Genomic DNA, 15,959 nt, shown 5'->3' with positions numbered 1-15,959 from the left:
CCTCGCCTTCGTCACGTCCATGGATGTCTCTTCGGATCCGTATCTGCCCTACGATGGAGGGGGAGGAGACGGCATTCCGCTCCGGGAGTTGCATAAACGAGGTATGCCGGATTGGCGTTTGGGTTACTTGTTTGCATAGCTGTACGTGCGGGACCGCTGTCCACATTGGAAACAGGGACGTAAAGGCTTGCTAATTATGGCACTGCTTTGTTTCGCCTGCCCGATGCCTTTTGTAGGAGGAAAATTCAGTTCTGCTGGTTCCTGTGTTGTCGGGGATTGTTTTCTCTGCAGGCAGATCAGTCCTGCTTCACATCTCATCGCCCTGTGACTCCATCTTCGATATGTGGCAGGCTTGCCTTTCGCTCTCTCTCGGTTTTTTTGTGTGTGTTTTTTTTAATCAATAAAGCTATCTCGTGCAGAAAAAAAACCCCTCCAAAAACTGTATTTGTCTTTGACTATGACCAAATTGGGTAGAGTTATTAAATAGGATATTTACCTACCTTCCACTAACATGAATAGGAACAGTGTTTGTCTGGCTTTGAAGTTTCCGTACCTGGTTTTAGACTTGACCCGTTGTTGCCGTCTTTGATATGCGAAGGGAAAGCTCTGCAATGGCAGTGTGTCAGCTCAGCAAATATTCATGAACTCATAAGGAACTGGTACTTTAGGGTAGGTTCATTACACTGTTGCTTGTAAGGAAGCAGATTTAGAAAAAGCGTTATCGGTGTTCGGGGGAAAAAGTCCTCTTTTGAGCTTACATTTTGTTTCTCACTGCAAATTTAAAGCAGAATACATTGTATAAAGATTTGGTTTTGTCCTGAGAAGTTGCAGTAGGAATAAAAGTTATGCCTTCAAATTCTGAGGATACGTTTTCTTGTTTCGATTGCATGATCACAATGTGGTGCTTAAAACAATAAATGTAGTGAATTCGTAGTTTTGTTTAAATTGGCCTATCTAAAATTAGAACGTTATCAACATTTATAGCTGCTAGCGAAGGCATTAGAGAGGAGGTAGGCTGAGAACAAAGATACGATTTACATAAAATGAGTCTTTTTCTCGATGTAATTTATTGGTTTGCATGTCCTTGCAAACTCTTATTTCTATAAATAAATTAACTCATAATTTATTTTCATCTAATATTTTATCTGTATTTTAATAGTTTACATAGAAGGTTATTTGTTGTCTTTTTACGATTCTTAGAATGTTTTTCAGCATATTTTAAGAATATCAACAAGTTCCAATACAGTTTATTTTAGATAGGCAAATTTTACACTACCCAGGTCATTATAATATAGCAAGTGCTAGATAGTTCTCTAAGTCAGATTTTAGAACCACTTCTGAGAAACTGAGGCAGGTATTTTCTTAGAAGATTTGCAAAATGCAAATTTGGGATCTTATCAAGGCTGAATACCTGCAGGGAAAGTGCAAAGAAGGTGGAGACAGGCACTTCTCAGTGGTGCCCAGTGACAGGACCAGAGGCAATGGACACAGACTGAGCATGGGAGGTGCCCTCTAAACATCAGGAAGCAGTTTTCTTACTTCGAGGTTGACGGAGCACTGTAACAGCTCACTCAGAGAGATTGTGAAATCTTCCTCAGAGATACACAAAAGCTGTGTGGACATGGTCCTGGGTGAACAGCTGTAGGTGGCCCTGCTTGAGCAGGGGTTTTCTACAAGATAACCTCCAGAGATCCCTTCCAACCTCAACTGTGCTGTGAGTTTCGATTTGTAGATAGATTTAAATACGAGAACTGCAAAACAGCCCTAACATGACACTTTGAGACTCTGCAGTTACAGTTAGACATTGAAATGTGATCCACTGTATATTCCTGGAAATTAACAGGTTTTAGTTGATTTTTACAATACAAAAAGATATTTGCAGTGCAGAGTGGTGTATGGCACCCTGGAGTACTGCTGTTAAACATAACGTTTGCAAATACTGTAATGAAAACAGTGGAGGATTCAACTAGGTAGTTTCATTGTGGTGACACTGCTGGGGACCAGCAATACAATTCCCAGTTGTGACTTGTCATTTTTACAGTTTCACTGAATTCTTTTAGGGCTCGTGCTTCCCATATTCTAATACTGTATTTCAAAACAAATGTTAGTGGTGCTTCTTGGACTTGCTATAGTAAGTTTAGATTAAAAAAAACCCCAACAACCAACAACAAAATCTGAATAGTGTCACCATAATCTCCTGGAAGTCTGAATTTCGCAAGTGCATATGTCTCATAAGAAGATGCCTCCAGACCCGTTTGTTCCATAGATGTAACCAAAATTTGTATTTCCTGCTGGCTTACAATGCCACAGTAGTCTGTTACTGTGATTCAGCTATTAAAATAAAGCTTAAAATGCTAGCAGACAAAGCCAGTACTTGAAAGTAAATTCTTGACATTATTTTGTGCACTACCAAGATTTTTATTTTCCTCTTATGTAGATTTCAGGGCACTGTAATAACAAGCTCAGAGAACATGGGTAAAGATATTCTGAGAAAGCAGACTTAATTGTTAAAGGCAAGGAGATTTTTTTGCCTTATTCACATAGTGAAAACTCTTATGTCCTGCAGAGTAGTGTTCACATCATGCAAAATTGTTTTGTAACATCAAAGCATTTGTTGCACTAGTTGACTGCAGTGGCTCTCTCAAAGTAGCTGTACCTCAGCAATTATGAAATGGCTGTTTAAATCATCAGGGGCCTTTGAGGTTTAATTAACGGCCTTCACTAATGTTCAGTGAGATGAAATACAAACTATTATAATACATTATTATTAAAGGCCTGATCCGTTAGCTTGCATTAAGAAGATTTTTTTTTCAGTGCAAATACACTGTGAAACATCAAATGGAAAGATTTAAAAATATGTGTTTGTTAATTGTGTTTATCTTTTATGTTGATTACTCATTATTATCTCTTAAAAAAAAAAAAAAAAAAAAACCTAAACAGATATTATTGAATACTTCATGCCAGGAGTTCCTTTGACTTGTGCAGTCCTAAGACTTCTTTTTATGTCATACTAAATGCATCATTCCAGACGTCCTTATCCTCCCTGATACACTGAAATAAAACTTCAGGAGCACAGTTCACTTCTGCTTTCTTCTCTACTAAGTAAAAGAGTTAAAAATACTACTTCTCAGGAAGGGTTTAAAAGTTCTGATTTAGGATTGCATATATCCCAAGTGACTGACATGTACATTTTTGTAGGAATTTTTCATATAACAAACCATATACTAGAACATATGTCGCGTAAATAAATTACTTGTGTTGCCCTTGGATTTATTTTTGTATCATATTTACTACCTTGATCCTTTTGAAAGTTCAGAATGATCAGTATCTTGCTTGTCTTCCAGCTATTCACATACATGCTCACACTCTTTGATACCCTCCCCCCTGCCCCTCTTTTTTAAATTCCTCAATAAGAATTCATTTTACCACACTTCAAAAATTTGAAATCTGAGCAATAGCAGTACATGTGTAGTGGCCAGGCTACCAGATCAAGGAAGACTTGATCTTCAGTAGGCACAAGTGTTGTTGACTCACAGTTATTTGCTACAAATGCATAAATACATCTTAGATTTAAGAAATTGGAAGTCCTCAAGCAAAATTAATGAAATTTTGTTTCATTAGTAGTCTGTGATTGAGTCAGTAGCCAGGACATGTGAAAATTACATAGATAAAGAACATGCCAGATTTACTGATGACTTAGTTTTAGTAAACCTAATTTTTTTTGGGAGACAAAATGAGTCACAATTTCATTTATTGTGCACTAGTCATGAAAGTGCAACTTCTCTTGCTTAGGCAATACTAATAGAAACATTGGAGAAACCTCTCAGCCACCTGCAGCCTCACCTGTTACTGTAAGATGTGGGATAGAGAATATTTAATAATATCTTAGGAAGACTTTCTGTCAGATGCATACTGAGCCAGTTCAGATCTTCTTAAGTGATAAAAGTTACACTTTGGGATTTTAGGGCATTTCTGCTTAAGGGCCTTTTATGTTTGAGAATTTGTAATAAATCAAGAGTCATTACCATTGTGACCTTTGAAGTAAATGGGTGTGAAAGTTATGTACACATGCTCAGAGCTAGAGCTTGACTCTGAAATTTTATTAGTAGCAGAGGGAGAGTTAAAAAATTAATTTCTAGATTAATTGCATGTTCACAACAGAAAATGTGATCAAGATTATTATCATTCTCTAACTTGGAGAAACTCAGCATAATTATGGCACTGAATTTCTGCTGTGCTTTGTTTTAAGGTTCCTAGTATAAAAGAGGGATAAGGATTTTCAATTATGAGTTTAGCATATTTGCCTTTGATGATTAAAATAAAGTACCATCAGATGTAACTACAGTTCATTTAGGTAGTTGCAGGTTATCTGTCTGCATGTGCTATATAACTGGTAAGGTTCTCTATTAAGCATGTTTCTCAATTTTGGAAATAATTTTTTAATGTATTTTTATTTGAGGTATTAGAAAGCTAATGAACAGACCAAGATTATGCCCTCCTTGGGCCTGAATATGGTCTGATTGGGATAATCATATTAGCAGAATTATTATTTTTTTTGCATCTTGACTTTACCCTCTAAAACAACATATAAATAAGTTGCTCTTAAGTACATGCAGCAGTGGCACTTAGAAATCTAATTATCTAAATTTCTGTTGTTCTGACTCTTATGGCCTTGGTCATTCTTAGATCATAGATGACTTCCCTTTTGCAATGTTTGCTTTATCTAACTTTATATATTTTTATACCTTCTATTTTTCTCATCTCCTCCCTCATTATTCATCCTAAATATAAGTTGTAAATTTAGTAGTGGACGGATCTCAATAACTTTTCACTTGCATATCTGAAGTCCCTATTTATCATAGACATAATTAAATAAACATAGTCCATCTGCCTTTATGACTACAAGAAAAGAAATCCGTAACAATAAACCCTTTTTTTTTTTTTGTGCTGCATCATAGAAACAGAAATGTTTGTTTCACCTAAAGTGAAAAGCCAGAGCTTAGGCTTTTTTTTTTCCTCTCCTTTCCTGTCCATTTGTGGTGGACACAAATCTTCAAAAGCCTAGGTTTAACTCCGAGGTTCTACTATTGAACTTTGATTTGATTCCTTCTTTTTAAAAGGTTATTTTTAAACCCAGATCTCTTTGGGGGCAGACAAAATGGAGGGTATTATGCAGTACTTTCATAAATAATTTTATTTCTTTTCCTTGTTCTTCAAAACTTGTTCCAAGTCTTCCTGTTTCCCATTTATCAGGTTTTTTCCAGCCGATTTTTTCCAGTTTGTGTGTATATAGTTGTGTCAATTTTATATGCATTTTGATTGTAATGCAGAGACCAATTTGTGCTTGAAAGCCTTTGATGCAGTTAGAAGAGCTAACTGAAAGAGATGCTGAAAATTCTTAGTTGCACACAAAGTGGAATGTATTACTTGATTGCAAAGACTTTAGCATCGTTAATGATCAACAGTAGCAAATAACACTGGCATTGTGTGCTGTACTTCTGATTCTGAAATTTAAAAATTACTTCTAGCCAGGAAAAGGAAATAGTGCTTAATGACTCTTTTTGAGTGGTTACAGGCAAATTTAAATAAACTGATGATCGTTTCTTGAAAGCCTCCTATTTTGAGGTCTGAATATGGAGGCAGAAAGAAGCTGAGGCGCTGACACATACCTCGTGTATACAAATCTTCTTTGTTACAAGCGTGTGATCCTTACGGTGTGCGTTGCACGCAGGGCGCTTCCCTGCCTCCACTCCCCTTGCCACCTAATACTCAAGGACACACGGGTGAAGCAAAGCCTTGGATTAGTTATCTGGCCTCTGGAAAGCTACAGCCCTTGCTGATTTTAACACTCAGCAGATTTGGATGGTCATGTCAGGGGGAGCTTATTCCAGCCTTTACTGTAATCTGACTAACTTCATTTTCACTCACAGAGGTGCATTTATTTTTTTCCCTCCTCCTTTCATGCTGCTGGGAGTAGCCCAGATGAGACATGTTGCACGGCTGTCAGCCATAGAACAGCAGCTGAGGGGAATGCTGTGTAGTTGTGCATTGTTTAGAAAAAGGGATGGGTGAGCAGCAGCAACTATTCTTGCTGTAAGAGTTAGCAATTACATAGCTTGTAGAGGAATACCTTTGAGAAATTAGGTCCTGTTATTGCTCTGCCACTGAATACAGCATTGACATTGTTTATCTGTTGTTGTTTTCACAACTCTGGAATGTTTCTAAACCTTTGAGAGTTTTGAACTCTGTGAAATAGATGTTACTGTATAGTGTATGGACATTAATATTTATAGTTTTGAGTTGTTTCCAGCAGAAAGTTGTAATTAAAATCTAACAAGACCCCAAGTGTGCACTTACGTATTTCAGGATAACTAGTCTGACAGTTTGTTTCTATGGAAGGGGGTGAACTTGTTGTTCCCCATCTATTCTCTCAGTTCTTGCCCTTCTACTGGCTCTGTTTTTTTCTCCAACAGCACAGAAACTTAATTCCAGTTCCATATAATGGCAGATTTTTTTGTTGTTAGTTTTGTCTGCTTAGTTGGATTAGCATGTTGGCTTGGTTTACTGTGCAGTTGTATCAAGGGTGACAGAGCTGATTGAAGGGTGAGTGGGAGTGTGTGACCAAGAATGGCAGGGAGAAAAAGGGGGAGCAAGATCTACTCTTTGTGTGGCAGCAGTCAATTAGATCAGCTCAGTCTTACTGTGTAGTTATGACTGGAGAGGTGTGTCTCATTTCTTAAAATGGAATAAGGTAATACAGGCTCAGTTTGAGACAATGGTGTATTTTGTGATGTGCATTCAGAAGATGGATATCACGTGCTATGTAGTATATATAGAAGGGGTCTTAAGCTTTATCATAAGATTATGGTCTCTTGTTAACTCTCAGAGCCACCCTCTTGAGGCCTGTTAATGTTTCAGTTCTGTACCTTATTCTCTTGCGAGGGTGTAGCTGTGCGGATTTGTTCTCTAGGTGATAATGGGTAATTCTTCAGATCATCACATGGTGGATTAGCACATAAAAATCTGTCGTGCATCATTTGACTACCCAGGATGGAGCATTTGTCTTAAATCTTGGTGTTTCTCTTCGCATTATTTTTATGAGAAAAAAAGGAGTACTGCCTACAAGGAAAGAGTTGGGGAGGATTGTTAAACAGCTGTGCGCGAATCAGGAGCATCATGTATGTTGCAAAACCCCTTTCTTGTGTGAAATAAATTAACTATAAACTTACCAGATATTTTTCTTTAAAAGCCCCACCTTTCATCAGCTGCATGTTGCCCAGGGTTACTTTCAAATTTGAAAGAAATCTCCTGAGTTGAAAAAAGACAAAGCAGTATGGGATTACTGGTGCAGGAGGTAAGGCAGCCTTTAAAAATACTGTGCGTGGCCTTAAGAATGCTGTGTGTAATCTACATAAATCAGCTTCTGTCATGTTTATCATAGTTCCAACATCAATCAAGATCAAATACTTCTTGTATGAGGCACATCTATAAAATATGAAAGAAGAGATATTCCTTGCCTTAGTGAGGGACAAAAGGCTAGGAGGAATCTGTGATATATAAAGCAGCTTCTGTGAGTATAGCAAAATATTAGTTCTGTAAGTTTTTTTCCTAGTGGTTCCATCAGGAGAAACTAGCTAGGCAAAGCAGGAGGTTGGATCAGTGTTGGGACCCAACAGCCACTGAGTATAACTTCATGTTCAGAGAGAAGTGCAGGAGAGCAATATGGTAAGGACTGTTTATTTTCTGTCAGACATAGTACCTTCTCAAGCAATTTTTGACTGCATTTTTTACATTCTCATTAAAATTAAAAAAAAAAAAAGGAGAAGAAAAAAATCCTTCACTTCTTCAGAAATAAAAGCTTTTTTATGGTGTTGGAATCCACTTATTCTGGTTTCATTTGTGTGGCATTTTTGTTTTTGTTGTACTTCATTCTCTTCAGGTGTCCCAAAGTACAGTGTTTTAATGCTAACCTTAATGCTTATTACAGTTTTTCTTTTAACTTTGTGCAATTTTTAAAATTTTTTTTAACAACTTCAGTTGAAGCAGTACTTCAGCAATACCAGAGCTGATTGCTGAGAAAGGATTGTGCTCAAGGCTTGGAATTACATGCATGGAAGGGTAACAAAAGTCAGCTGCCTTTCTAGAATGTAGTTCATTCAAGACTTACGGTGACTGAATCCCCCAGAAGAGTTTCTTTTTCCTGAAGAAGCATGTTGCCTTTTTTGTCTAGAAGCTTACTGCCTAGAAGCTTGCAGCAGCTCACAACAGTTACATGTTGAGATTTCAGGACAGATAGCACAGCTTCACCAAGGCTCCTGCCTGACCAACCCAGTGGCCTTCTATGACAGTGAAAAAGGGAAGTTACAGATATTGTTTATCTGGACTTCTGTAAAGCCTTTGACATACTCCCCCACAACATCCTTCTTTCTAAACTGGACAGAGATGGATTCAATGGATAGGTTATTAGATGGGTAAGAAATTGCTTGGAGGGTCACATCCAGAGGGTAGTGGTCCATGGCTCAGAGTCTTGATGGAGATAGGTGACAAGTGGTGTCCCTCAGGGGTTGGTATTGAGACTGGTGTTATTTAATATCTTCATTAGTGACACAGATGAAGGGATCGAGTGCACCCTTGGCAAATTTGTAGATGACACCAAGCTGAGCGGTGCAGGTGGCACTCCTGAAGGATAGGATACCATCCAGAGGGACCTGGACAAGCTCCAGAAGTGAGCCCGTGGGAATCTCATGAGGTTTAACAAGACCAAGCACAAGGGGATGTTGGTGGAGAAGAAGCTGGATGTGACCCGGCCATGTGCACTTGCAGCCAGGAAAGCCAAACGTGTCCTGGGCTGCATCCAAAGCAGTGTGGCCAGCAGGGAGAGGGAGGGGATCCTTCTCCTCTGTTCCACTCTGCTGAGACCCCACCTGCAGTGCTGCATCCAGTTCTGGGTCCCCAGTGCGGGAAGGACATCGACCTGTTGGAGCAAGTCCAGCAGAGGGACACCAACATGGTCAGAGAGCTGGAGCACGTCTCCTATGAGGAAAGGCTGAGAGAGCTGGGTTTGTTTAGCCTGGAAAAGAGGAGGCTTTGGGATGATCTAATTGCTGCCTTCCAGTACCTGAAAGGAGCCTACAAGAAAGATGGAGAAAGACTATTTACAAGAGCGTGTAGTGACAGGACAAGGAGGAATGGCTTCAAACTGAGAGTAGTTTTAGATTAGATACTGAAGGAAATTGTTTACTGTGAAGGTGGTGAGGCACTGGAACAGGTTGCCCAATGAAGCTGTAGATGCCCCATCCCTGGAAGTGTTCAGGGCCAGGTTGGATAGGGCTTTGAGTAACCTGTCTAGTGAAAGGTGTCCCTGCCCAAGAACTAGATGATCTTTAAGGTCCCTTCCAATCTAAACTATTCTGTGATTTTGGCTTATTTTTGCAAAGTGTGGAAAGACTGTGTTTCCTTTATAAGCATTCTTATGAGTTGTACTAAGTCTCTGAGAGGATCAGTATATTACTGTTTCCCTCTCTCTAGTAACACATGTTAGTTTGGAATAGCAGCTCTGCATGCCACTTTTACCATTAGCTTCCCAGTCTCATAAAGACTTAAGCAAACTCATATGTAACAAAAAGGCTTTACTTTATAGCTCCAGAATGGCTTAGGTGTCTACATATGAGCATCAGAGGTGTTCTCTTACTGTAGCTAGGGGCTGTGCCTATACATCTTGTGTACTAAGTGCTTGTTGTGGTTTTTATGACCAAAATTGCGCTTTGGTGAAAAGCATGTAGCCTGAGACAGTGTCTTGAAACTTGAGGACTGGGGAAGAGGGAGAGGAAAGAAGGGTAAGCAATTTCTGAAGGTTTGCTAAGTGCTACAATTTATCTATGTAATGATGATTTCCTGCCTGATGGTTAGAATGTTGTGATGAAATATTTGTATTCTGGTACGGGTTTTAACAAAACTTACTGCATTGAAAATACATTTAATGGCACTTTGAAACTGGGAGTAAATGGTGAGAATTTGTGTGTTTATACTGATGAGAATCATTATCTTCAGAGCTGGAAGGAGCATCTTGCTGTATGAAGTGCTAGCTAGAGAAGGAAGGGTAGAAAGGGAAGTGAAAGCTTAGAAAAGCGTTGAGTCTTAGTAAAAGTATATTTTTCTAAAATCTCCTTTAGAATAGTTATATACTACATAGATCATAATACTAGCAGGAGAGTGTCATCTCAGACTTCTGTATCTTAGATACAGAGCATCAGATTTTGTAGAGTTGTCCTCTTCATGGTCCCCTGAAAGGATGCTTTTCTACCACACTAACTGCTGCCTGTTTTCTCACTTGGTACAAGATTACAGCTATTCAGTTTCATCAGGCATTCACAGCAGCTCTGTATTCAACAAAACCTCCTCTTCAGCTTCATATCTTGTTCTGTGTCTCTTCCCCATCATACGTAATCACTTATATTCCAGTATTTGGTGTGCCAGCAACTGTTGGCAAAGTAGGAACCTGTCGTAGTTTCAGTGGGATTTTTACTGTGTCTAGACAGTGACCATCCTTTGTAGTCTACTCCAAGTTCTGCTATGGGTCAGGTGCAATTAATGGGGTGCCATCTCTGATAATCCCCTGCAGGGAATTCCAATTGAGCACATTGTGATATGCATAAAATAATCTGTTACTGTTTGTGATACAACTCTCTTCTTTGCCTTCTGTGGCATAGGATTGCATGCACCTTGTAGTTTGATACTGCTTCATAAATAGCAGGGCATAAAACCAACTCCTCCAGAGCAAAGACAAGCTTTTGCCCTACCCTACTCACTTAGGTTCAGGAAACCGTGTGATCGCATTGTAACTTTGTAGGAGATTAATAATTAAGCTGTGGGTGAGGTTAACTTACGTCTCCTGGCTTTGCAAAAGAAGTTGATTTCATGTAAAAATAATGTTTTAATAATGTATTCTATTACTGTCTTAATTTTGAGAGCTGAACTAGTTATTACAGTGTGAATTTTGTTATTATCTCTTCCACAAGATAACCTTGCCCTTTCAGCTAGCCAGACATGTATCTTAGACTTCTAGTTGGAGTAATTGGAAAGAGAATTTAATCCCTTATCCTAAAGCAAGATTTTCACAATCACCTCTATTAGCAAATCTGATTTAAATTGTTGTTGTTGTTTTTGTTGTTGTTAGCCTTTTATTAATGGAAGCATAGGTAATGCTTCTTTATGTCTGCCTTAAGAGAGACCAGCAGCTTTGGGAAGAGATTTAGAGGGCTTAGCTATGGGAAATATATGAGGGGGAATTTACTATGGCATAAACTGGGGAAAAAAGTATTAAGCTAAAGATGGCAGCCAGGCCCACGTAAGAAAATGGTATTGGTGTTATAGGGGAGCTGTCTGCTACATTTGCATTGTCTTCTGTACTTTTCTTTTAATCTTTATAGAATTTGTAGTAATAGTTGTTTGTGTATCTTGAAAATTATAGATTGCATTTTATCTTAATATGAATTTTGTATTATTTTCTCGTTTTGTCTTTCACCGCTAAGAAAATATCTGAATAAACATTGTGTTATATAGCAGGCATCAACACAACGTCTTAAGCAGTAGATGACTGAGACACAACTTTGGTCTGAGTGTAATGCCAGGTGTCACACTGCTTCTTCTAGATCTTAGAACTCACATTTTTAAAGGGAAAAGGCACATTTTACTTATGTGTGAAGCTAATTATGAATTGTTGTGAGGGCTTGGGCTGGTGAACTCAGCATTTGTAGCATTTGGATGTTTACAGGTAGGTCCTTTGACAAGCTTTTTGTTTGTTTGCTTTGGTCTTTTGGTTAGTTGTAAATTTCTGCTGACAATACCAAGAAGTTCAATTAAAGAAGCCTGGAATTAAAACCAAACAAGAAAAAAACCCAGCTTAAAAAAAACCCCACCTGTAAACATCCCAGTGTCAATCTAGTGAAATGAGTTCTGGCGTCTGTCTGAACTGATAGAAATCTTGGTCAACTTGGGCCTACATCTTTATGAATAGAGATTACTCTGATGTGCCATATACTGTTGGGCAAATTATTTTGTTCTTAGTCAAACAAGTGAGAACTAAGAAAAAAAGCCAATATATTACAGAATTTATGACATTTGAAAGCTTAAAAAAAGTAAAACTTTATCATTTTTGAAGATGGAAAAGGAGAGAGAGTGGAGATGGAGAGAGAATGATGGAAAAATTCTCAGTACCCCTCTTGCTCTTCTTACTCTGATCAGTGAATAAATAAATATTTGTGGGGTTATTGCTCTGCAAGCTGTTTGTGAAGAAACTAGCTAGTGATGACAAATTGGCAGAAGATATTTTCTTAATACAATATTTCCAATTTTTCATAACCGAGGACTATTCTGTGACTTACCTGAAAAAATAAGTACAACCAAAATATGAGTATCTGTTTGGCTTTTTGTTGCTTTTTGTAGCTGGTTTAGATGTGTAGGAGAGATTCGTAGTCAATGGAATGTATATTTAGAATTAACTGGTAACATATGAAGGTACTGTGAACTTTCTAGCTAATCATCCTTGTTTTGTTTTTGTACAAACAGATTTTCCTCCAGTAGTTCATAAACTGAAATAAACTTTTAAGTTAAATGTGTGTCAGAGCTGCTGTTTTTTTCCACTTGCTTCTACTGAAGTTTTTCTGGAGTGTGTACACAAAACCGAACAATAATTTGACTAGTACATTCCTATTTAGCCAATGGAAACACAACGTCACTAATACGCAAATTTCTCTTATAATGACAGTAAAAAGGGGTAGCATGTAACATTGAGAGACCTAATGACAATACAATATGCATACTAGGGAAAGTGTCTTAATTAGTTGTTCAGAAATTTTTGTGTCATGAGCATAGTTTGAATGCTTCATTTATCACAGAATTAATTCTTTCCTGTGTTTGTCTGCTGCAGGAACTCATTATACAATGACAAATGGAGGAAATATCAACAGTTCAACACATTTACTGGACCTTCTGGATGAGCCGATTCCTGGAGTAGGAACATATGATGACTTCCATACCATTGACTGGGTTCGAGAGAAGTGCAAAGACAGAGAAAGGCATAGACGGGTACTTGAGATAAATAACAGTACTTTTTTGGTTGGATGTTGGAGTTAAGGTCTGGTTTCGTAACACATACAAATATATGCATGTCCTGTAAATTCGTACATAGTTGCATCAGCTAGAACTACTTAAATACTGTTTAAAAAGCAGTGCTTAGTTGATACCTGCAGTCTTGCAGCATTATTATAACTTGGAAAGGAAGCAGTAATTTAATAGATTGGGAATAGGTCCCTGTCACCCAAATACCATTTTTACAGTACTGCATTTTTTGCATGCTAGTATATTTAAGGCTATTTTCCAGTGTAGATATATTTGTAATGGTACAATAGTGGTTTTGGTGGTATTTGTACAGAAAAGTGAAGAGTGATCTATATTGCTTTTATACTGACACAAGTGTGTCTGTGCCACTGCAGCTAAGTGCACAAAGTAAATAAGGATAAAATAGGAAGAGCAACTTTTTCAGTACAATAACTTCAGATGTCATTACTAATAGTTGTCTAGAAGTATTATAGGGTAGTTATCCAATTCTTTGTTTTATTTTACTTTTATGTGTTTTTTAGTCTAAAGGTAAAGATGTTTATATTTGAATCATATGAAATAGCTTATTATTAGTCTGCTAACAGTTTAATTGAGGTTCAGAAAATATTTAATCCATAGGAGGGAAATAATGTTACAATTCATGTTTTAGGTGTGTGTCATAGAAAGTATTCATTTATCCTAATAATGCATGTCCTGGATTTTAGTTCTTTAAATTAAACAAATATAAGTTTCTCTGTCAGTTGTTTGATGTCTGAATAATTAAGCTGGTTTATTTATGTAACTATGTGTATCTATGTATGCACTAAATACAAGCAGAACACTTGTGGTTTCAAGAGAGGGTTTATTTGCCTGCAGCTTGCATAATGCAATTTGTATGTCATCCATATTACAGAAATACATACAACTCTCAATGACTTCTCTTTGCAGATTAACAGCAAGAAGAAAGAATCAGCATGGGAGATGATAAAAAGTTTGTATGATGCATGGTCAGGATGGCTGGTAGTCACACTAACTGGTTTGGCATCAGGTAAATGAAAGCACAAAGGATTCTTGTCTTGTATTTGTCAGCAAGTATAGTTACTGTGTTTTTCCTTTGTTCCCCACCAAACCAGCTAAGAGCTGGTTCAGTCTACTACGATAATTCCATAAGGGAAGAAAAAACTTGACTATCTTGATTTACAGCCTTCAGCATTTTGAGGTGAGGGTTTACTGATCAAATGGGAACCAAAATCCTCACTGAATTTAGAAAGTTTCTCAAACATTTTTGAACTTCCACCTACTAAACTATCAATGTTCTTTAATCCTGTGATTGAGATTTTTGTTTTCCCCTTCTGAAAAATTTTTGTTTTTACCTGTAGGATTTCTTGTGAAAGTGTTGATTGTAAAAGTATCTCTGGTGTATGTGTAGTTTTGGTAAGCACACTTTCTTTTAAAACATGTGCTTATGCATGAGTGAAGTCTAGCTATATGTTTATGTCATACCTTGACAGAGGTTTTTCCACAGAAAACATTGACTTTAACAGGTAGACTTTGTTGACCTATACTTCAATTCTCTCTTTCCTTCTTAATGTATTTTAGAATGAATTTTACAGCTGTGGTGGGTGTCAAACCACCAGAACAACTAAAACCATCCAATAGTTTGTGGCCCCACTGTAAGGCAGTGCTGCTGCTTTTTCTGTCAGTATAGCTCGAAGGGACCAAAATCTGTGGGAAGGAAAGGTCACAAACTTTGTGTCAAGTTTTTAAAAAAAAAGTATTTCAAACAGACATTTTAGATTAAATGTTAGGAAAATTAGTTGTAGAGTAAGGCTATGCGTATTAAAAAGCATGGGTAGCAGTGTAACTACTGCTTAAGTATATACATAATCACTTTCACAAATCACATATAAATTAATATATATGCAAAGTTTGTAGCATGTTTATATACTTCTGGATGCACAAACCAGGAGTGTATAATTACTTGAAATTGTTTCTGATAATTTCAGTGGGAACATGCAGTGTAGTGTTTTCAACCCCCTAAGCTGCTGTTTATTAAAATTCCTTTATTGTGTTTCTGAGCAACAAAGTGAGCAAATTCGGGTCTTGAACCTTGGTAGGTTTTTCAGTTTCAGATGCCTTCTGTTGTATGTCTAGTGGATCTTAAATGGTACAACCTTGATTTCAGTCACAAGGAGATCTTACATGTTTTAATAATTTGGTTGAAATTTTGTTCTGCTGAAACACTGCTTTTGACTTGCCAACTCATGGACTAAAATCTTTTTCCACCTTTTAGACAGGTGAAACCCATCTCTCTCTAGCAGGCTTGGTGCCATGTAAACTACTCCATCACAAAAAAGTAACAGTTCTCTTTCTACTCTTAATTCCTTGGTTTCAGTGAACTGTTGGAGAACTGTGGCATAGGGAAAAAAAAAAGCAAGAAAAAAATCTCATTTAACTTGGGAAGTATACAAAGTACTCAATTCTTCAGCAAATACTAGTCTTACCATAATGAAAACAGGATATAATCCTCAAAGTCAGTAGTATATTAAATGTCTATTTAACTAAGTTTTCTATAATCACAATTTACATCAGTTAATACAAGCACATTCCTTCATTTTAGCTGTGTGTGTTACTTCTGTTAACCAGAACATTAATACAAAACTGTTTCTACAACAGGGGCATTGGCAGGATTAATTGACATAGCTGCTGACTGGATGACTGACTTAAAGGAAGGCATTTGCCTTAGTGCTTTGTGGTTTAACCATGAACAGTGTTGTTGGGGTTCAAATGAGACCACGTTTGAAGAGAGAGATAAATGTCCGCAGTGGAAAACATGGGCAGAACTAATAATTGGGCAAGCA

General features: G+C 37.5%; 1 protein-coding gene across 4 annotated transcripts in view; it reads left to right on the top strand.

Annotated features, from left to right (window-relative positions):
* Positions 1 to 15,959, top strand: part of CLCN3 (chloride voltage-gated channel 3) — a 52,088-nt gene that overhangs the window by 14,589 nt on the left and 21,540 nt on the right. For 2 of the 4 annotated variants that reach the window (XM_008638579.2, XM_017740616.1), the window contains exons 1-4: positions 7 to 101; positions 12,929 to 13,086; positions 14,047 to 14,146; positions 15,775 to 15,959. The exon at positions 15,775 to 15,959 is cut by the window's right edge and continues 1 nt beyond it. In XM_008638579.2, coding sequence (XP_008636801.1) covers positions 20 to 101; positions 12,929 to 13,086; positions 14,047 to 14,146; positions 15,775 to 15,959 — 525 coding nt within the window. In that variant the 5' untranslated portion in view covers positions 7 to 19. Of the gene's footprint in view, positions 1 to 6; positions 102 to 12,928; positions 13,087 to 14,046; positions 14,147 to 15,774 lie in introns of those variants that run through there. The other 2 variants (XM_008638578.2, XM_008638577.2) reach the window with 1 other exon arrangement.

The sequence above is a fragment of the Corvus brachyrhynchos genome, unplaced genomic scaffold, assembly GCF_000691975.1.
Source record: "Corvus brachyrhynchos isolate BGI_N302 unplaced genomic scaffold, ASM69197v1 scaffold178, whole genome shotgun sequence".
Taxonomy (NCBI): Eukaryota; Metazoa; Chordata; class Aves; order Passeriformes; family Corvidae; genus Corvus; species Corvus brachyrhynchos.
Note: the sequence above shows the minus strand (reverse complement) of the source record. Positions and strands in the feature narration are given on the sequence as shown.